Here is a 23,168-nt window from a genome sequence, read left to right as displayed (position 1 = left end):
TAACTGCGACTAAATCTGTAACGTCGGGACTCAGTCGGCGTGGCTCTATCATAACTAGTGGATTTCTGCATCCGTGTTAGGCACTCGATTATAACAGAGAGGCGTAATCTCATGCTGTTTTTATGTGCAAAAGTTTCTACATTAATGCGAGTATGACGATATGATTACAACCTAATAATTAAGAATGGCAGTCAAGTCTCCATATCTTTTTTTAATTAAAAAAATTGTTGGAAGAGGAATACTAGTCAAGTCTCGATTTCTTAACAAAGAGTTTCGAGTGGTGATTGTCGGTCTAGATGGCAAAATATTGTACTTTTTGTTTTTTCTTTTTTGTTAGTTTTGGCAGCGCGCAGCTTGGCTTTTTGTCGAAAACACATTTACTAGAAAAGGAGTTGTTTTTTTAATAATCTTAGTCCCTTGATCTTTAATATTTTAAGATTAGTCCCTAAAATCATTGAAATTGTTGTTAGGCTCTCCAACGCTTATATCTTGCCTCTTGATTGATGGGATTAATAATTAAAAACCATTTATAAAAATTGGAGGACATAACAGATACTTCGTTGAGGTACTAAATTTAAAACAACTTATAAAAATTTGCTATGAACCAGCAATTTCATTTACTTAAGGGATTAATTTCAAAATAAAAAAGATGTAAGGGACTACGATCTAAAAGTGGGAGATTATTAGTCCAACCCACATGTTTCTTCAAATAGCAACGTGTCCTTGGGTAAAGTAGGTGAGTTATGATAATATTTTTTAGACATGACAAATTGACATTTCCTTAAAAAATATTCTGTCATAAGTTCAATTGGAGAAACAAAGCGTGGGAGGGACCAATGATGTCCATGCGTTTTAATAAAAGACCGGGATGTATGAATCACTTTTTCTAACTTGTTAACTCGGCCACGTTTCTCCACTCCAAACTTAATTAATAGGCAGCCGCAAGCATCCATCATTTTTTTCAATGCTACAGTTAATTTGAGTGCGTGAAAGTGACGTTGGGCCACTAGGCCTAAATAAGAAGCCCATAGCCCAAATTCGAAAACAAACATAAAAATCCTACAAACTGAGGGTTTTTAGAGCAATTCTGTAGCCCATTCTCATTTCCTATAGTGCACAGTCCTTGCATCAGTGGCTATTTTGTTTATCTCGATCTAGAGCCCGTCCACGTCTAGAGTAAGTTTTGTAGGCACGCATCAGCGAGTTGGTTGATTGTTTGGAGAGGGGATTCACGATTTTGATTCTCATACCGAAGTCGACTGGATAACGCTTTAAGATCATTGCCGACGGTAATGCAAAAGCTCTATATTTCTTGTACAGAGCTAAGATCTTTATGCCCAATTTGAAAATAACGTTGGGGGCATTTTCCCAAAGTAATATTTCTACTTTTTATTCTTAAGTACGCTTTCGAAAAGGTTTAGTTTATAAATCGTTTTTTCGTCTCATCGTTTCTTTCTTCCAATACTTTTTTGATATACATGTTGTTGGAGTTGCAACTTAAAACTTGCTTTTGAAGTGGGAAGGTTTAGTCCCACATTGAATAGAAGATGGGAAGGAATGTTGTTTATAAGCCTTTTCTTTCTCCCATGCTCAGAAGCAAAGATAGGTTATGCCCCACACCACACACGCGCGCGCCGAACCGGGCCGGGGTCGGGTCAGGATGCCCATGACCTGCGGACACGAATATGCAGCTCCGGATTGAGGGGCCCTTAACCTTTTACATTTTTGTTTGGACTTCGTTTTTTTACAACTAGAGCGGGTCTTTAGGTTGAAAACGTGATGAACATGGAGCGGATCTTCAGGAGATTAATATGGTAAACTGCTAGCTGATTTTCAGCAAATCTCTCATATTGTCAATTGATTAAAGACGTGCGAGAATTGATCGAGTCAGCTGCTAAAATTGTGGATCTAAATGGCTGCTTTTAACCTCTATAAAAACCAATACCTGTGAGGGCTAGAGATATGATATTACAATTGAGCTTCTCTTTTTCTCTTCTCAGCGGATCTTCAGGAGATTAATATGGTAAACCGCTAGCTGATTTTTAGCAAATCTCTCAGATTGGCAACTGATTAAAGACGTGCGAGAATTGATCGGGTTAGCTGCTAAAATTGTGAATCTAAGCGGCTACATTTCACCTCTATAAAAACCAATACTTGCGAGGGCTAGAGGTACGATATTACAATTGAGCTTCTCTTTTTCTCTTCTCTTCAAAAATCGCTTTTTGCTGTTGTTCTTGGCTGGTTCCCTGAAAGTCATAAAGAATTCGCAAAGCTTTCTTGAAGCTCGTGCCGATGAGAAGGAGGTCGCCTAACCGAGGATCGTCGTATCTCCGGAATCCATTGCTGTGTAGCCCTGTACGATAGGGGTCAATTAGATTATCGGGACAGTGCCTAGCACGTTTCGATCATCAGGCTATGTTCTTTAACTCAGTTTAATTTATAATTCAATCTCTATTCTGAGTCTTCATCTGAATCTGTTCTTTTCTGATTTCAATTAACTATTAAATTGCATCTCATGATAAATAGTGTCTAAACAACAAATATCCCCAACAATCCGTGAATCTAATTGTGCTATTTACAATAGTATCATGATGTGACTCCTGTATTTGGAATAGGTCGGATCAACCTAAAGCTGACTTCGGATGAGATATTGATCCTGCAGGATGTCCATCATGTACCAGACATTAGGAGAAATTTGATCAGTGGATCTTTGTTAGTGCAACAAGACTATAAACTTGTTTTTGAATCAAATAAAGTTGTAATAACTAAGGGATTAAATTTTATTGGAAAAGGATTTTTATGTGATGATCTCTTTAAATTGAATGTTAAGAATTCCACCCTTGCATCTCCAATGGGTTTGAATATTGAACCTTCTATCACTTGGCATCAAAGATTAGGACATGTGAATTATAATTCAATTAAAAGATTGATGCATCTCAATATAATTCCAAAGCTTAATATAAAAGATAATGGAAAATGTGGAATATGTGTAGAAGCTAAACTCCTAAGAAACCCTTCAAAACTATTGATAGAGATTCTGAGATATTAGAACTCATCCATAGTGATGTCTGTGATTATGGAAGAACATCTAGAGGAGGTAATAAATACTTTGTAACTTTTTTAGACGATTGTTCAAAATATTGTTATCTCTACTTAATTAAGACCAAAGATGAAGTGATAAACAAATTCAAAATATATAAAATAGAAGTTGAAAATCAGTTGGATAGGAAAATTAAAATACTTAGATCAAATAGAGGTGGTGAGTACACTTCTAATGAACTAAGACAATTTTGTGAAGAGAATGGAATCATTCATGAAATAACTGCACCATATACGCCTCAGTCTAATGGAGTAGCTGAAAGAAAAAATAGAACACTAATGGACATGGTAAACTCAATGTTGATTAATTCTGGTGTTCCAGAGAACTTGTGGGGAGAAGCCCTCATGACTCATTGCCATATACTAAATAGAATTCAATTCAAGAATTCTGATAAAACCTCTTACATAATTTGGAAGAATAGAAGCCCTAATTTAGATCATCTGAAAGTATGGGGGTGCTTAGCAAATATTAAGATACCTGAGAATAAGAGAAAGAAGATTGGCCCAAAGACTGTAGATGGAATCTTTATTGGTTATGCTTCTGATAGCAATGCAAAAAAAATTCTAATAATCAACTCTGATATTAATGAGATAGCTAACAACACCATTGTTGAAGCTAGGGATGTTCATTACTTTAAAAATATTTTCCCTTACAAAACCAGAGTAAGCAACTCAGACCTTAACTCTAACAATCCAGATCCTAGTTCTAATCCTATTTCTAACTGAGGTGAAACTAGTTCTAGACAAATCAGACCACTAGATACTCCAGAGGAACCCAGGAGAAGTAAGAGAACTATAATAGAAAATTTCCATGAAGATTTCTATGTATTACTTGTAGAAGACTCTCCAACCACATTTGAGGATGCAATGAAATCAATAGATGCTCCATTTTGGAAGGAAGCTATAAATAATGAGATTCAATCTATAGTTCAAAACCAGACTTGGGAACTCACTGATCTTCCTCCAGGCTATAAAACTATAGGATGTAAATGAGTATTTAAGAAGAAACTCAGACCTCATGGAACAATAGATAAGTATAAAGCTAGATTAGTAGCTAAAGGATATACCCAAAAATCTGGTATTGATTATTTTGATGTTTATTCTCCAGTAACTAGGATTACTACCATTAAAGTCCTTATAGCTCTAGTATCCATTCACAAACTGATAATACATCATATGGATGTTAAAACTGTATTTTTAAATAGAGACTTAGATGAAAAAATTTATATGGATCAACCCGAGGGATTTGTTGCTTCTGGACAAGAGAAGAAAGTATGCAAGCTTATTAGATGGATCAACCCGAGGGATTTGTTGCTTCTGGACAAGAGAAGAAAGTATGCAAGCTTATTAGATCACTAAATGGTCTCAAACAAGCTCCAAAGCAATGACACATAAAATTTGATGAGATTATACTATCTTATGGATTTGTAATTAATCAAACAGATGAGTGTGTATATCATAAAATAGATAATAATAACAAAATTGTGATATTATGCTTATATATTGATGATATTCTTATTTTGATTCTGACATACAAACCATAAATGATATCAAACACTTTTTATCACAAAAATTTGACATAAAAGATTTAGGTCAAGCTGACCTAATTCTTAACACTAAAATCTTGAAGAATGAGAATGGATATGTGCTATCACAATCACATTACATAAAGAAAATCCTCAAGAACTTTTATGATCCAAACTGTCAACCTGTTTCTACTTCATATGATCCTAATGTGCATCTAAAGAAAAATACAGGTTATCCTCAATTACAAAGAGAATATGCACAAATAATTAGACCATTAGGATTCCTGACAAACTACACCAGATCTGACATTGCATATGCAGTAAATAGACTTAGTAGATATACATCAAATCGTGATAAGAGTCACTGGGATGCTCTAGATAGAATTTTGAGATACCTGAAAGGAACTATGAATTATGGTTTACATTATAAAGGTTACTCAGATGCAAATTGGATTAGTGACTCAGTAGATGTAAAATTCACCACTAGATTTGTGTTCTTTTTAGGAGGAGGAGCTATTTCATGGAAATCTACTAAACAAACTGTAATGGCTAGAAGTACAATGGAATCAGAAATGATAGCCTTTGATACTACTAGTATAGAGGCTGAATGGTTGAAAGATTTATTAATTGAAATTCCATTAATATAAAAACCATTACCAGCTATTTCTATTCATTGTGATTGCAGGTCATCGATTGACAAATGTCTTCAAAAGAATGCAGATGTGAAAATGAATCGACACTTGAAAGTGCGACATAAATCTTTGAGATATAAGATGAAAAACATGTAATAGCCTTAGACTTTGTAAGATCAGAGAAAAATCTTGCAGATCACTTAACTAAAGGCTTATCTAGGGCATTGGTCCTAGAATCATCGATGGGGATGGGGTTAAACCCATAAGAAAAATCACTGTAGTGGCAACCCAACCTCGCAGAGGTTCAATGGGTAGAAACAAATTGGACGATTGATTAATTGTGAGGATCACTGAATTTATTTTCTCCCATCCCTAGGATGATCAGTGCTAATAAAAAGCAAGTGAAAGGTTGAGTTAAAAACTCTTAATGAATCTAAGACCTTTGAGGCATGATGCTTACTTGCTCGCATCCTTATCAGAATTTACCTATATGTGTGTAGTTGTGAGGCCGCAACTATAGAATCAGGGATGCTCCCTAGTAACACACATGAAAGATATTTGCGCAAGGCCGATAATAGCGCAATCTGCTTAGAACTCTTTAAAACTGTACTATGTGTGATTTCTGTAGAAATCCAATAAATGGGACTGGTTCAAGGCGTAGTCCACCAAGCTCTCACAAATCTATACAAATGTCACTAAGTGAAGATTCAAACCGAAAGGTACCTTCACCTATTACTTAGTATAAGGGAACCAACAATCTTTTTTTTTAAGTTCTTCTTTTACTCTTATTTCTGAATTATTTTAAGTTTCAAGTTATGTGGGGGATTGTTGGAGTTGTAACTTAAAACTTACTTTTGATGTGAGAAAGTTTAGTCCCACATTGGATGGAAGATGAGAAGGAAGGTCATTTATAAGCCTTTCCTTTCTCTCCTATGCTTAGAAGCAAAGATGGGTTATGCTATACCCCACACCACACAAGCACACGTCAAACCAAACCGGGCCAGGGTCGGGTCAGGAGGCGCGCGCCCACGACATGCGGACACAAATGCAGCTTTGGATTGAGGGGTCCTTAACCTACTACATTTTGGACTTCCTTTTTTGCAATTGGAGCGGATCTTCAGGATGAAAATGTGATGAACGTGGAGCGGATGAGCGGATCTTCAGGAGATTAATATGGTAAACCACTAGCTGATTTTCAGTAAATCTCTCAGATTGGCAACTGATTAAAGACGTGCAAGAATTGATCGGGGCTGTTAAAATTGTGGATCTAACGGCTGCTTTTAACCTCTATAAAAATCAATACCTACGAGGGCTAGAGGTACGGTATTACAATTGAGCTTCTCTTTTTCTCTTCTCTTCAAAATTCTCCTTTTGCTGTTGTTCTTGGCTGGTTCCCTGAAAGTCTACAAAGAATTAGCAAAGCCTTCTTGAAGCCCGTGCCGACGAGAAGGAGGTCGCTTGACCGAGAGTCGTCGTATCTCCGAAATCCATTGCCGTGTAGCCCTGTACGAGAGGGGGCAATTAGATTCTCGTGACAGTGCCTAGCACGCTTCGATCATCAAGCTATGTTCTTTAACTCTGTTTAATTTTTAATTCAATCTCTATTCTGAGTCTTCATCTGAATCTGTTCTTTTATGATTTCAATTAACTATTAAATTGCATCTCATGATAATTAGTGTCTAAACAGCAAATATCCCCAACACATGTATGGATTCATGTATCTATGTGTTCATATAGATCTTATTCATGGATTAGCAAAAAAAAAAGTTATTTAATAATTGTTATATTGGAACTTATTATCCACATATCACTTGGCAATGTGCGTATAGAATCATAAATTGTCCGACTAAGCGCAGGTCTATGGAAACATAGGATTTAGAGGTCTTTTCAACACAAGAAGAAACATGCATTAATAACTTTACCCTCACCAACAAATTATGAAATTCTAAAAGTATCAACATAACATGCACAGACCATTGATTTCCCTCAACAAAAGTAAAGGCCAAAAAAAGAAAGAGAATAAAGTGAACACATAGCAAGTTGCAACCCTTCATAAATCAAGAATCTGATAGTAATAAAAACATGATATAAATAATAATTTCCTTCATAGCTTGAGGCTTTAGCTCCCTTTCTTGAATTCAAAGCCTCCTTCTCCATATGACAAGCAAAGAACAAAGCTATCATGGCCTATCTAAACATATAAGCTAAAAACCTCGGCCTTATCTTCTGAACTCAATAAGAGGAACTTCATCGTTCACCGGCGGCCAACGACAACAATGAAGCCGATCGCCTCCTTTCTCCTAGCTCTCAATTTTTGCATGTATGTCATAGTTGCAGCTCTCGGAGGGTGGGCACTCAACAGAGCAATTGATTATGGCTTCATAATAGGTACATCCTTGCTCAAGTCACTTTGAGAAATAGTTATTATAATGTAAATTTAGTCCTTATTTCTCATCATAATTTAAGAGTTTTTTGGGGTAAACTGCGCTAGACCCCTAAGAACATTCAGCATTTTGCAATGAACCCTCAACTTCCGCACTAAATCCCCAATAACTTATACAGTTTGCAGAAAACCACCAATAAGTTTTTGCATTTTGTATCTAACCCACATAAATTAGAACCAATAAACAACATAAAAAGGCATTTTCAAAGTTATTGGGGAGTTTAGTATAATTTACCCAAAATATAGTAGGGACTTCCTATGACAATTATTTAGGGTTTAGTGCGATTTTGAAAGTTATTTGTGGTCTCCTACAAAACACAAAAAGTTATTGGTGTTTAGTGTAATTTATCCTTCTTTTTCTTTTAAACAATGAGAACAATTTAAGATGGAATTGAAATAATCTAGACTCATATCCTAATAAGCACTCATTTGAATTGGATTCAGAAAAGAAACGTCATACTTTTGAAATTATGGTGAAGGTTGACTGATATAATCCTGTGTTGGATTTGGATCCTCTCCGACTTGAAGGCACTGTTCCCTTTCCTCACAGCTAGCTATTGGTTAATCTACGTTACAATTCATTCCAAAATTTAGCACTTACAATAGTACTCACGCATTACGTACACTCATTTCTAGTTTTCATTCAAGAAGAATCGTAACCATCAACTGAATTATATCGCGCGCCGTGCGGAAGCGTGCTCGCAAACCAAACGATCAGCGAGCGATGAGAGAAGAACCAAACACGAGTGCAATTCCCAAAATGACGGCCAAACTCACATACAAACACAGAGATTTACGTGGTTCGGCAATTGCCTATGTCCACGGGGAGAGGATAGGAAGATTTCACTATATGGAGGAGAAACAACAGGTTACAAACTCTCAAACAACTCTCAAAATAACCAAACCAATGATCTCACACTCCCTCAACAATAATCTCCCTCTCAAAGTGCTCAAAAGAACCAATTTTCTCTGATTATCTCTTCTCCTAAACCCTAGAAAGACGTGTTTCTATTTATAACAAAATACAATCCAAAACAGGCTAGGAATCAGAAATGCGTCTGCCACACCCGGGTATGGTACGCACTACACACCTGACAACGAATTCTAGCAGACAGCTTCTGTCATACCAGGGTGTGGCATGCACTACACCTGTGGCTACTGAATTTTCACGTTTTCCAACATTTTGAACAATTCGACGCTATTTTCTACAATTATCCACCTCGGCGAAGTGTTCCCAAAACTGAGCCGACACCAACATGAGCACTAATGCGTCGTCTCATCAAAACCGGCTGCACTAATGTGGTTGCCTACGTACCCCCTCTCCTAAGGGATCAAGTCATTCGTAGTTCATCCAAACGGCTTCGATAGGCATCAACAATCACGAACGTGCAATAAGTTGCTACAATGATCGAACTTATTGCTCAGAACCACCTTCGTGAGCATATCCGCTGGATTATCTTTTGTGTGAATCTTCATAAGCTCCACATCCCCATCTTCAAGAACATCCCAAACGAAATGATAACGAACGTTGATATGCTTCATTCTCGCATGAAAGACCTGATTCTTCACCAAATAAATAGCATTCATGCTATCATAATAAATGTTGACGGATCGCTGCGAAATACCAAGATCCTCCAAAAGTCCTCGAAGCCAAATCACCTCCTTAAAAGCCTCCCTAATCGCCATATACTCTACCTCCATCGTCGACAAAGCCACCATAGACTGCAAGGTATATCTCCAACACACTGGCGCACGGGTCAAAGTGAACACACACCCCGTCGTCGACCGACGTTTATCCAAATCTCTATCGTAGTCCGAATCTATGAATCCAAACACATAGCTGCCCACCGCTAGTGTCCCGCTTAAAAACTAAACCAATATTGAGAGTACCTTGAATGTACCTTAAAATCTATCTCACGACACCCCAATGACCCAGACCCGGGTCGTGCATGTATCTCGAAACCATGCTCACTACCTGTGATAAATTCGGTCTCGTACAAACCATGGCGTACATAAAACTTCCCAATGCGCTTGCATATGGATTCTTTAATATCGACTCTCTATATTCAACTATTTTCGATGAAAGGTCAGGTGAAAGCTTCAAATGAGCTCCTAATGGTACACTAACTAGCTTCGTCTCCATATTCACATTAAACCACTATAGCACCTTCTTCAAATAAGTCACCTGTGTCAAATAAATTCTACCCCTATCTCTGTCTCTATCGATCTCCATCTCCAAAATGCACTTCGCTTCATCCTAATCCTTCATCTCGAACTTTTCTGAAAGTTGTACATCAACTCATCTATAACGAATCTGAAAATAAAAGCAACCAACATTTCATCGACATAAAACAACAAATAAATATACGTACCTCCTTGCAACTTGCGATAGTACACGTAAGGATTAAATTGGCTCCTAATGTACGAATGACCGAGCATAAACCCATCGAATCGCCTATATCACTATCGCGGAGATTGCTTCAATCCGTGTAGCAATTTCTTTAATCTGCAAACTAATTTTTCCTTCCCTACAGATCGAAACCCTAATAACTGAGTCATATAGATTTCCTCATCAATATCACCATGAAGAAATACCATTTTCATATTTAACTGATCTAATTCCAAACCATATTGTGCCACCAAAGCTAGCAAGATCTGAATCGAAGAGTGCTTTACCACCGGAGAAATACCTCATTGTAATCAATATATGCCTTCTTACTATGCATAGTTCTTTACTACCAACCTAGCTTTGAACCTCACCGGAGTGTCTTCAGTGCCCTCCTTCTTCGTATACACCCATTTACAACAAATAGCCTTCCGCCCCTTTGGAAGCTCAACAAGCTCCCATATGTCGCTCTTCTGAAGAGATTCTATCTCCTCCCGCGTAGCTTCCTGCCACAAATCAGCCTCTGAACTCCGCTCAGCCTCTCTGAATGTAGTAGGAACCATCTCATCGACACTCTCCACCAGAAGCGCATAAGCAATAATTGTATTCGTATACCTAGCTGGCAACCGTATGTTTATCCTGGGTCTCCAAACCGCAATCAAATCCTGAACCTAAGCCGTCGGTCCTTGATTCTGCCCTGTTGAACATGTATCCTCCAAATCATTACTGTGCTCGCTTGGCGTCGCCTCAGTCGGCACTCTAATAGATACGATACCGTCTGGACACTGTGGAGCTGCATCAATCTTCACCACCTGCGATATCTCCTCTGTCGGGATGCTCTCCACCTGATGAGAGCTGAGAAGATTCAAGATCGAAGCCTCATTGAAAGTGACATCTCTACTCAGCATAATCTTCTTATCAACTATATCCCATAGGGGTTTTCCCCTTAATCGCAGATGAATACAACTTATTAATGAGGTGGCTCACATATGAAAGTGCATCATCCCAAAAGATCTTCTCCAAACACTTTCCAATAACAAACATCGGACCTTCCCCAGTAAAGACCGATTCAATCTCTTTGCTACCCCATTTTGTTACGGTGAGTGACTAACTGTGAAGTGTCTCTCTATGCCCTCGTTCTACATAGCTGTTGAAAGGGGTCTGAAGTGTACTTCCCACCGTTATCAGATCTCAACGTCATGATCTTTCTCTCAGTCCGCAGTTCTAATCTCCTCTTCCACTCCACAAATAACTATAGGACTTCAGTCTTATGTTTCATGGTGTACACCCAACAACATCAAGTATAGTAATCCACAAATATGATGAACCAATGTTGACCACCAAGTGATGTCATCTTAGTGGGACCCTAAATATCTATGTGTACGTAGTCCAAAATGCCCGTCATCCTATGTATAGCTATCCCGAACTTTACCTTTATCTTCTTGCCAAGAACACAATGCTCGTAGAATTCAATCTTCCCCTCTTGGCTTCCTTCAATAGGTCCTGCTTACACAGCGCCTGCAGTGACTTTTTACATGTGTGCCTCAATCTGTAGTGCCAAAGTCTGCTTACGTTCGCCTCTGAAATAGCTGAAGCTACCTGGTCAATCTCGGTGCTCCCCTTCAGATAATAAAGATTTCTACTATTAACTCCCTTCATCACTACCAAAAATCCCTTAGTAACTTTTGCTACAGCATTCTCAAAAGTCACCTTGACTCCCTTTGCCTCCAAAGCTCCAACGGAAATAAGATTTTTCTTCAACTGAGGAACAAATATCACTTCATTCAGCTCTCGAAAAACTCCATCGTGCATCCGAATCCTGATGATACCTATCCCATAAATGCCACAGGATTGATCATTTTCCATGACTACCACACCCCATCGAGCTTCTCGAAAGATGCAAACCAATCTCGCCAGAGAGTCACATGATAAGTAGCACCCGAATCTAGCATCCAATCCGATGCATCCGCATGGTTAACCTCTGGAGTAATCAATAGAGAAAAGCATGAATTATCAGAATCATTACCACTCTTAGCAATATTCACCTCATTGGCCTTCGGGCCCTTCTTCTTGATATTCTCCTTCTCTCTGAACTTCGGACAATCTCTCTTCCAATGCCTTGTTCTTTGAAAAAATTACACTAGTTCTTCACTAATTAGTAGTGGCCCCTTGACTTTGAACTGCTTCGATTACCACCTCTCGGATAGGGACTCCTTCCTCTCGTCGACAAGGCCTCTCCTGAAGTGCTAGCTCTAGAAGTCTCTTTGTCCTTCCTCCTCAGATTATAATTCGTCAATGCATTAGTCACTTCGCTATAGGTGATAGAAAATCTACCGTTTAACAAAATGAGCACGAAGGTATCATACTCCTCATCGGGTAAGGAGCCTAACAAAATAATCACCTTCTACTTATCCGTTATCTTCTCATCAACCTTCGCTAAGTCGGACCACAACTTTATGTAGTTGTTCACATGATCCACAAGTGAGGTACCCCTGGACATCTGGAATCTAAACTATCTTTAAAGTAAGTGCAAACAGTTCTCAACACTCTTCGTAAGGTACTTATTATTTAGAATCCACCACCTCTTCATCATAGACGTCACACCGATCACATCATACTTTAATTCTTGTTCCAAGCAAGATCTAATTACCCCACAAGCGTTTCGATTCATCTTGTCTCATACCGCCTCATCATACTTTGGTGGCCTCTCATAAACTATGATGGTCTCTTACAAATTTTGAGCATTCAATGCATCTTGAACATCACTCATACACAAACAAAGTTGATCTTGACGTCATACTTCACAACACTGATATTCATATTTTGAAGTGCAACTTGAACTGTACTCGTCATCGTCTTGCTGTTTTCACCAACTTCTTCTCTCATTGCTTGCAAACTCCAAATTGTAAAGAAAAATTCAAACTTGATAGAATTAAGAAATTACCCAACTAAACCCTAGATAGGGTTCTGACACAATCTCCTAGCCAGACGAGGAAAGCGAGATCTCCAACGGTAACTCCGCAACGTTATCTCTACCGAAGCCAAGATCTCCAAGACCCAAGCTTCCAACAGCGAATCTTTCTTCACCCAATGCAAAACCCTAAATCTAAAAATCTGAGCTCTGATACCACTTGTCACGTGCCATGCAGAAACGTGCTCGCGAACCAAACGAGTCGGCGAGGGAGGAGAGAAGAACCAAACACGAGTGCAATTACCAAAATAATGGCCAAAATCACACATAAACACAGAGATTTACGTGGTTTGGTTATTGCCTATGTCCACGGAGAGAGGACGGGGAGATTTCACTATATGGAGGAGAAACAACGGGTTACAATCTCTCAAACAACTCTCAAAATAACCCAACCAATGATCTCACACTCCCTCACAATAATTGGTGCGGCATAAACATGTACCAAAAATATTGCAAGTGTACAACCGTATCAAATTATAGTATAAAAAGTTATCGATCCCACGAGGAAGGTATTTTGTAGGAGAAAATTAAAAATGGTTCTTATGTTGTGTACGTGACAAATATGAGTGATGAGTGAATGTGATTGTGGAGAGATAATAAAGGTGATAGTGTGTAAATAGGCACAAAATGTAAGTGAGAGTGGATGTGACAATGAATGAATGATTTTCACAAGGAGAGATGAATAAAATCAAGTATCAAAAAGGAAAATTAAGAATAAAAATAAAATTCAAGAAAGTAAAGATGACGGATTCAATTAAAGATATGTGTAATCTTGAATTGCATCCATTTCTTAGAAAATGATGATTCCCTAGAGGGTTCTAACCTAAAGGCGAATCAAAGAAAATAAAAATTAAAAAAAAAAGAAAAACTAAACCCAAGAGGGTTTTAACCTCAAGGTAAATAGTGCAAAAAATTAAAATCTAACTACAAAATAAATTATCAAATCTAAACTACAAAATAAATTGCATAAATTAAATGTAAAAAAATAAATCTACTCTATAAGCATGAAATAAATCTAATCTATAAGCATAAAATAAATCTAAGACAAGAAGGTTCTAGTCTCTTGGCTATTTAAACAAGAAAATAAAATCTAACTACAAGCATGGAAATAAATCTAAACTAATAAGCAATAAAAGAGAAATAAAAAAGAAAAAAACCTCTAAATTAATCTTCATCTCCATCTTCATCATCCAACAAAGAGAAGAACAATTTAAAGTGGTGAAAAAATTTATTTTATTAATTGTAACAAAAGTTATAAATTTGGAAGGCCTTCTCAATTAAGAGTGGCCCTTCTCTCCAAATGGAGTTACAAAAAATTTTCACTCCTCTAACCCCTTACTCTCTACCCCTATTTATAGTAAACATCTGTAAATGAGAGCCATTGGATCGAAATCTTATCCAAAAACCATGAATTTCAGCCTTAGATTTGTAACTGCCTGCTGATGGTATCGATACCAGCATCGATAGGGGTATCGATGATGGCATCGATACTGGCATCGATGCTATCATCGATACCACCATCGATGCTGGCATCGATGTGCACCCCTTTCTGGTTGCTGTCCGAGAATTCCTCTTATATTTGGCTTTGTGCTTTTGGCTCTTGGGCTTTTGCGCTTCACACTTGTTTTCTTCATTAAATCAATGAGCTTTTGTTGAGATATGAGATTTTTGAGATTTATTCTTCATTAACCTGCAATTAAAGATAAAAACAATTATTAGTAGTATATTTATTCATATAAAATAGATAATAAGGGTATAAAATTATAATAAAATGTGATTATCAAATACCCTCACACCTAAACTTTTGTTAGTCCTCTAGCAAAGAAAGAAAAATCCTAACTCACTTTCGCAGGAATTCGGTTGTATTTAGCATATACAACAAGCCTTTAAACCCCTAGGTTATCCTAGTGGACGAGTTGTAGTCTCGTGAGGGTTTGTAGTGAATATACCCACAAAATTCGGTCATCTTACCAAATTAAAGAAGTTAGTAAAAAACTAAATTTACTTGATAATTGAAGCTAGTTATTACTCAAGAAAATATTTTTATATAAAACTCTAAGGTAAATTTCTTAGAAAATCTTCTCATTATAGTAATACAAAATCAAGCCAAACTTAGAAATTTAATTTAAAAGTTTTGAAAAGAACATGCTAACTCATTGTTTTAAATAATTTTCAAGTTACTTGATCTAAAATATTTTCCAAGACCATATATACAAATATAACTATATATAGTATTATTATTATTATTATTATTTTTACTTTCGTTTTTTTTTTCTTTTTTTAAATCTTTCTTCCTTAGTGATTTTTTTCTACTTTACGGGCTTTTTAAGTGACCATTTAATGAGTTTTGGGCCAATGGATCCCAACCCAATTGGGCTTAGGTCATTAAGTATGAAAATACTCTTTGGGCTTAATTACTCGGTCAGCTTAGGCTTTATAAGATAGAATCACCTTGAATTCAAGAGTTTTTTTTTCTTTTTTTTTTGGTGCCCATTTTTCGTACTCTTCTTTTGTAATTTTTTTATGTATATGTATATATATTCTAAAAAATATGTAAATCAAGACACTTTAAAAAATTATTTTCAACTCTAAGCTAAGCATGCATAAATTCCATTATTTTAAATAAAAATCTAAGTTAAGGCTTAAGTAATGTATACTACTTTGAAAATAATTTCTTAAGAAATTTATTTAGAATTATCATAAAAGGTAAACTTAAGTAAATAACAAACTAGGTATTAGAAAATTTTAAAATTTATCAAATAAATCAATTATTACATAACTCTATTAATTTGGCAAGTGACAATATTTTTATAATTTTTTAAGAAAAAGGAAAAAATGTAACTAAAAAGGTAAAATAAAGAGAAAAAATAACTAATTCCCCACCCCCACACCTAAATTTTGCATTGTCCTCAATGCAAACTCTATGATGCACAAAGTAAAGTAGATAAGAAGCGAAGTACTTACATTTGGTTGGCTGATAAAAATTTGTAATTACCTTTAGCCTAAGGAGGATGGAAAAAATTAATACTTCTTTTTTTACTTCTTTTTTTCTTTTCTTCTTCTTCTTTTTTTACAACTAAATAAGAAACTCTCGAATAAGAGAAGAATAAATTCTTTTTATTATTCTGAAATAAAATAAAACAAACAATATAGAATGAAGGGTTCAACATGAAGAGCTCATAATCTACATTGAATGCTACCTTATTGTTAAAAAATTTTCCCCGGATTTTAAACACATTCAGAATGATATAATCAATAATGTGAAATTCTAAGTATTTCGGGGTATTCAATAACAAGGTAAGGTATGTATTATTGGTGTCATGCATTTTGTATTTCTTAATGAACTTAGACTCTTATACTGTGAATTTTTATTTTCTAACAACCAATTCTTCTGTAGCATTTTCCCCAACCCCAAGATTAATGGTTAAGTTCTAAAAATTTGGTTGTTGATTATTCTCCAAGAATCTAAGTTCATCAAGAAAGAGTTCTTCAAAATTTAATTCAAGATAGCAAATATTTAACATAGTTTTATCATTCTCAATGACCTGATCTGCTTCTTCTAAAAACTCCAACTCTTCACCAAAAATTTCCTCAAAACTCAAATCAGACTATTCTTCTTCTTCTTTTGATCTTTCCTGAATATAATTTATTTCTAGAGGCTGAATATTTGATTGGTCCTCTGAATTGAAAATGTTGAGATCGGCAGTTAAATTCCCAAAGGATAGCTTTATTTAACCAGTTCTGCAGTTGATGAGAGTATTAGAAGTGGCTAAGAATGGTCGTCCTAAGATGACAGGTGTCTGTCCTTTGGGATTGGAAACGGGCTGTATTTTCAAGACTACGAAACCTATTGGAAAAATAAAATCTCCAACCTTAATCAGAACATCCTCTAACTCACCCATAGGGACCTTGACAGATCTATCAGCCAACTGTAAAGTGGAGCGAGTTGGGTTCAGTACACCTAGACCCAATTGCTGGTAGACTGAATATGGAAGCAAATTAACACTGGCCCCTAAGTCTAAAAGAGCCTTATCAATGTGAGTATTTTCAATGACACATGAAATGATAGGAGAACCTAGATCCTTATATTTCAAAGGTATGGGATTTGAGAGCATATCACTGATATTGGCGGCTAAAAAGACTTTCTTTGGAATATTTATTCTCCTCTTCTTAGTGCATAATTCTTTCAAAAATTGGCATAAGATGGAATTCGTTCAATTACATCTAAGAGAGGAATATTAACCTTAACCTGCTTGAATGTTTCTAGGATCTTTTCTTCTTGAGGGGAGTGTTTCCTAGGCCTGAGTCTATCTGGAAAAGGAGCAACTGGTTTAAACCTATCAAAAGCAAGCTCAGGTTCAAGTTCAGGTTCTTGGTCATCTGAGGGGGGTGATTGTTGAATAGATTCATCAGAAGGAGAAGGAGAAGGAATTTGTACTAGATCAAGAGTTTGACTTGGAGGAGTTCTTACTTGATTATCGACCTGTCTACCTGACCGAAGTGAATGGATTGCATTCACTTGAGCTTCAAAGGATGAACTGCATCATGTGTCCTTAGGGTTGACCACGGATTGACTCGGAAATTTTTCTTTCTCTCTTTCACTCACGGCACTAGCTAGTTGGCCAATTTAGGATTCTAATCTAGCTATAACTTGAGTGTTGGAGTTGAGCATTTGTCTGGATGATTGCATAAAGGAATTCAAAGTGCTGGACGTTTGAGTCAACATATTCGTGGTTTGAGTGGAGGCCTTAATTATGGTTTCCAAACCCCTTTCCAAGACATTGAGACGTTTATCCTGATCTGGATTGTGAGGAGTCTGAATTATAGCTTGATGAAGAGGAGACTGATTTTGATACGGTAGATTCGATTGTTGAAATTATGGATGAGAATTGAAAGGAACCGTGTTTCCCCTAGGAAATTGTTTGTTTGAAGAGAGAGTGAAGTTTTGAGTTCCGGAGTGAGTTCCCTGATTACATGCAAAGTTTGGGTGGTTTCTCCAACCTGGGTTGTAGGTTGGAGAGAATTGATCATTTACGTAACACTGGAATGTAACGTTGACCTGTCCTAATGGATGATTATTTCCTAAGAGAGGACATTCTTCTGAAACATGAGATGGTGACAGACAGTTGTGACATCCTGAGGCTGAAACTTGTTTGATTTGAGCCGGGGCTCTTTCCTTGATTTCTAAGGCTTCTAATCTACGCATGATTATGGCCATCTTAGCTTCAGATGCAATGTTCGACTCTAAGGAAATACCACTGGACTTGGTTTGGGGAACTGATGACACTCGGTCATCATAGTGTTCCCATTGCATGGTTTTTTCATAAAGACTCTCTAAAAACTCCCAAGCTTCATCAGCATTTTTCCTCATAAAATCCCCGTGGCACATTGACTCTAAGGAAGTTTTTGAAGAATAATCTAATCCCTCATAAATTATTTGGCACAATCACCATTTTTCTAAACCGTGATGAGGACATTGGATGAGAAGATCTTTAAATCGGTCAAAATACTTCCAAAAAGTTTCTCCCGAGATAATTTTAAAATTCATGATGCTATTTCTTAGCATTACCGTTTTATGGATCGGAAAAAATTTCTTAAGAAAAACGGTGATAAATTCCTCCCAAGTTGTGATGGAATTTATGGGTAAGCTGTATAGTCATTTTTTTACTTTGTCTTTGAGGGCAAAAGGAATAAATCTGAGTTTGACTGCATCTTCAGTTAATTCTCTCATTTTAATCATCATACATACTTCTTCAAATTCTGAGATAAAAATATATGCATCTTTAGTTTTATTCCCTCGAAATTTTGGAAGCATGTTGATATATTACGGTCGAAGCTAAAAGTTAGTTCAATTTGCCTCGGGAAGCCTAATGCAAAAGGGGATTGCATTCCTAGTGGGATAGCACATATCTTGAAGAATGGGTAAATTAGGATATGCCATTTCTAGAATTTGTTCAAAACAAATTAATCGATGTGTATTATCCCTAATCCACATTTGCATACACCCAAAACAACTTCTTTTTATATTTTTTTTAGGAAAAAACTTAGTTTTTTTATGAGAAGAAAAAGAAAAAATCCTAACTAAAACAAATTAAAAGCAATCACTTTTTAATCACTCTAACTCTAGGGTTTAGCCTAACTCAACTAGACTAGCTCCTAACCAAAAACTCCTAAAGTAAAAAGATTAAAGTTTTACCCGGGTAGTTAGCTAGGTAAGGATAGTACTAGAAGGTGATCAGAGATCAATTAAGTACCTCGTTTCTTACGGAGCGCTTTACGCAACCCCTAAACCTTGCCTTAGACACCAACTAATCCGAGAAAACTTAAACTGGTTCACTTAAGGATTCTTTGTTCCTTATTGAGCTTGAATTCTTAGGGCCAACGTCTAATGAGTTTTATTAGGCTTGGATGGTGTAGTGAGGAATTAGTGATTTTTGGGCTAAGGAAAGGGTGATGAAATCCCTCACCTTATCTTGATTATGGAGTTTTGTCCTTAAAAATATTTTTAAGTGTGTGCCAAATCAAGATGCTCAAATCACCTTGGTGAATTCCTACTAACTATATAAAATGCAACTCTATAAATTAAAAGCGACTAAAAAGGATGGAAGAAAAAAAATCTTTATATATTTTTTATTAGGGTTAACAATCAAACAACTATGAGAAGGGTGAACATTGTTTGAGTTTATTATCTTGTTAGTTAATATCCAAGTGAAAGGTGAATTTTATTATGGTCAACAAAAAAAAAATCCTTTTTTGTTAATCCTAATTGTCTCTAATTATGAAGCTAACTAAAAAGGGTGGAATTAAAAATGCTAGAAAGAAGAGTTACCTAAAAGCAATTCTCTAAGTTCTAGATCTCCAATCTGCGATCTTCAAGCTCCAAGCGGTTCCTTCACAAAAAACACATAAGTTAAAGAACCAAATTAAATAAAATCCTACTTAAGCACCCTCCCCGGTAACGGCGCCAAAAACTTGATGCGGCATAAACATGTACCAAAAATGTTGCAAGTGCACAACCGTGTCAAGTTATAGTATAAAAAGTTATCGATCCCACGAGGAAGGTGTTTTGTAGGAGAAAATTAAAATTGGTTCTTATGTTATGTGCGTGACAAATAGGAGTGATGAGTGAATGTGATTGTGGAGAGATAATGAAGGTGATAGTGTATAAATAGGCACAAAATGTAAGTGAGAGTGGATGTGACAATGAATAAATGATTTTCACAAGGAGAGATGAATAAAATCAATAATCAAAAAGGAAAATTAAGAATGAAAATAAAATTAAAGATGGCGGATTCAATTAAAGATATGGGTAATCTAGAATTGCATCCACTTCTTAGAAAAGGGTGATTCCTTAGAGGGTTCTAGCCTAAAGGCGAAAAAAAAAAAAACTAAACCCAAGAGGGTTCTAGCCTCAAGGTGAATAGTGCAAGAAATTAAAATCTAACTACAAAATAAATTGTAAAATCTAAACTATAAAATAAATTACATGAATTTAATGTAAAAAAATAAATCTACTCTATAAGCATGAAATAAATCTAATCTATAAGCATAAAATAAATCTAAGGCAAGAGGGTTCTAGCCTCTTAGCTATTTAAACAAGAAAATAAAATCTAACTACAAGCATAGAAATAAATCTAAACTAATAAGCAATAAAAGAGAAATAAAAGAGAAAAAACCTCTAAATTAATCTTCATCTCCACATTCATCATCCAACAAAGAAAAGAACAATTTAAAGTGGTGAAAAAAATTATTTTATTAATTGTAACAAAAGTTACAAATTTGGAAGGCCTTCTCAATTAAGAGTGGTCATCCTTTCCAAATGGAGTTACAAAAAATTTTCACACCTCTAACCCCTCACTCTCTACCCCTATTTATAGTAAACATCAGTGAATGAGAGCCCTTGGATCGAAATCTTATCCAAAAACCATGAATTTTAGCCTTAGATTCGTAATTGCCTGCTGATGGTATCGATACCAGCATCGATAGGGGTATCGATGCTGGCATTGATACTGGCATCGATGTGCACCCCTTTCTGGTTGCTGTCCGAGAATTCCTCTTGTATTTGGCTTTGTGCTTTTGCCTCTTGGGCTTTTGGGCTTCACACTTGTTTTCTTCATTAAATCAATGGGCTTTTGTTGAGATATGAGATTCTCTTGGGCTTTTGGGCTTCACACTTGTTTTCTTCATTAAATCAATGGGCTTTTGTTGAGATATGAGATTTTTGAGATTTATTCTTCATTAACCTGCCAATGGGCTTTTGTTGAGATATGAGATTTTTGAGATTTATTCTTCATTAACCTGCAATTAAAGATAAAACAATTATTAGTGGTATATTTATTTATTTAAAATAGATAATGAGGGTATAAAATTATAATAATATGTGATTATCAATAATCTCCCTCTCAAAGCGCTAAAAAAAACTAATTTTCTCTTATTATCTCTTCTCCTAAACCCTAGAAAGACGTGTTTCTATTTATAACAAAACAGAATACAAAATAGGCTGGGAGTCAGAAAACGTGTCTGCCACATCCGGGTGTGGCACGCACTACACCCCTGACAACGAATTCTAGCAGACAGCTTCTGTCACATCTGGGTGTGGCACGCACTACACCCCTGATAACGAATTGTAGCAAACATCTTCTGTCACACTTGGGTGTGGCACACACTACACATGTGGCTGCTGAATTTTTACGTTTTCCAACATATTGAATAATTTGACGCCGTCTTCTACAAATTAATGATAACGGCTATGATCAGAATTAGTATTTATCTCCACTACCTTTCAGCAGCAAAGAGAATCCAATGTTACATGCATTTGAGCTCTCTTATCATTAGCCCAAAAATATACTACGACTAATTATATGCCACGTGCTCAACTTTACAACTATTTTATTTAGTATCGTATGGATACATTCCGAAGGCAGCAACCCTCGCCTAAATTAAACCCATATTGCAACAATGCAGGTTCAGAGCTCCAACTCCCGGCATACTTCACTCCGATATTCTTCCCGATAGGGAACGCAGCCACCGGTTTTTTCGTGGTATTTGCATTGATAGCCAGTGTCGTGGGGGCCGCCTCAGCGATAGCTGGAGTCCACCACCTCCGGCTGTGGAATTATGACAGCAGGCAGTCTGCAGCCTCTTCTGCTATTATGGCATGGACTCTCACCCTTCTTGCAATGGGGTGAGCAAAATAATCAAGTCTTCAATTTTTTTTAAAAATAAAAAAAACTATTAGCTAATTGTGTTGTTTGATTATAATTTGAATGTTACTTGTAGATTGGCTTGCAAGGAGATTGATTTGGAGGGAAGAAACGCAAAGCTGGTAAGTAAAAAATTTTGAATTTTGGGCGTAAATTTCACAGAACCTCCTGATTTTGAGGGGCTGTGCGCAGAAATAGTTTAAGGAGGTTTTAATAAATCTACCCTCTTTTTCTTTGAACTATTTTATGATGAAGTCTTTAATGGAATTACAGAGAACAATGGAGGCATTTCTGATCATTCTTTCGGCAACTCAGTTTGTGTACATCCTTGCTGTACACGGGCCGGGCACATCCGCAACAATGAGGACCTGATTCCACAGAATTTATTCATTAATTTGTTTCTTCTTTTTCTCCCCCTTGTCCGTGTGCTCGGAGTGAAAACAGGGGGAATGAAGATGGCGATCGGTGATTGTTTGTGACTGAGAGAGCGATTGATTGTGAGCGTGTTTTAATGGTGTGGTTTACTTTCTTTCGTAGGTGATCCATTCTGAAAGTTGCTCAGTGTCGTTGCTTGAGGTACCTAAACTGAATTCGTTAAAGCGGAACTTTTTTGGCTTGACAAAAATAATATTTGCAACAGGGTGTTGTGTAGATGAACTGTTTTTATTACGGTGACAAGTTTGGTTTCAAGTTTAAGCTGATCAGGTTGCCGTTATGACTGGGAACCAATCGTCGTCAAATACTGAGTCGCTCATGTTTGTGTCCTTTCTTAAAAATCGTCAAATTCAAATATTCTTCTCTGAATTTCTTCTAATAACAGGATTTCCACGCGAGCTGTCACGTGTTAAAAAATATTAGTCGTTTCGAATCAACTAGAATGCTCATCCTACTGCGTCGAAAATGGGTTC

The 23,168-nt window shown here is 36.5% G+C and overlaps 1 protein-coding gene across 1 annotated transcript; it reads left to right on the top strand.

The window, feature by feature from the left end:
* On the top strand, positions 7,375–22,909 carry LOC109845002. The gene is made up of 4 exons (XM_020414184.1): positions 7,375–7,645; positions 22,022–22,241; positions 22,337–22,382; positions 22,534–22,909. The coding sequence occupies exons 1-4, from the start codon at positions 7,534–7,536 to the stop codon at positions 22,630–22,632; spliced, it is 477 nt and encodes a 158-aa protein (XP_020269773.1). The 5' UTR covers positions 7,375–7,533; the 3' UTR covers positions 22,633–22,909.

Source organism: Asparagus officinalis, chromosome 6, assembly GCF_001876935.1.
Source record: "Asparagus officinalis chromosome 6, Aspof.V1, whole genome shotgun sequence".
NCBI lineage: Eukaryota > Viridiplantae > Streptophyta > Magnoliopsida > Asparagales > Asparagaceae > Asparagus > Asparagus officinalis.
This window is presented reverse-complemented; position numbering and strand designations above follow the sequence as displayed.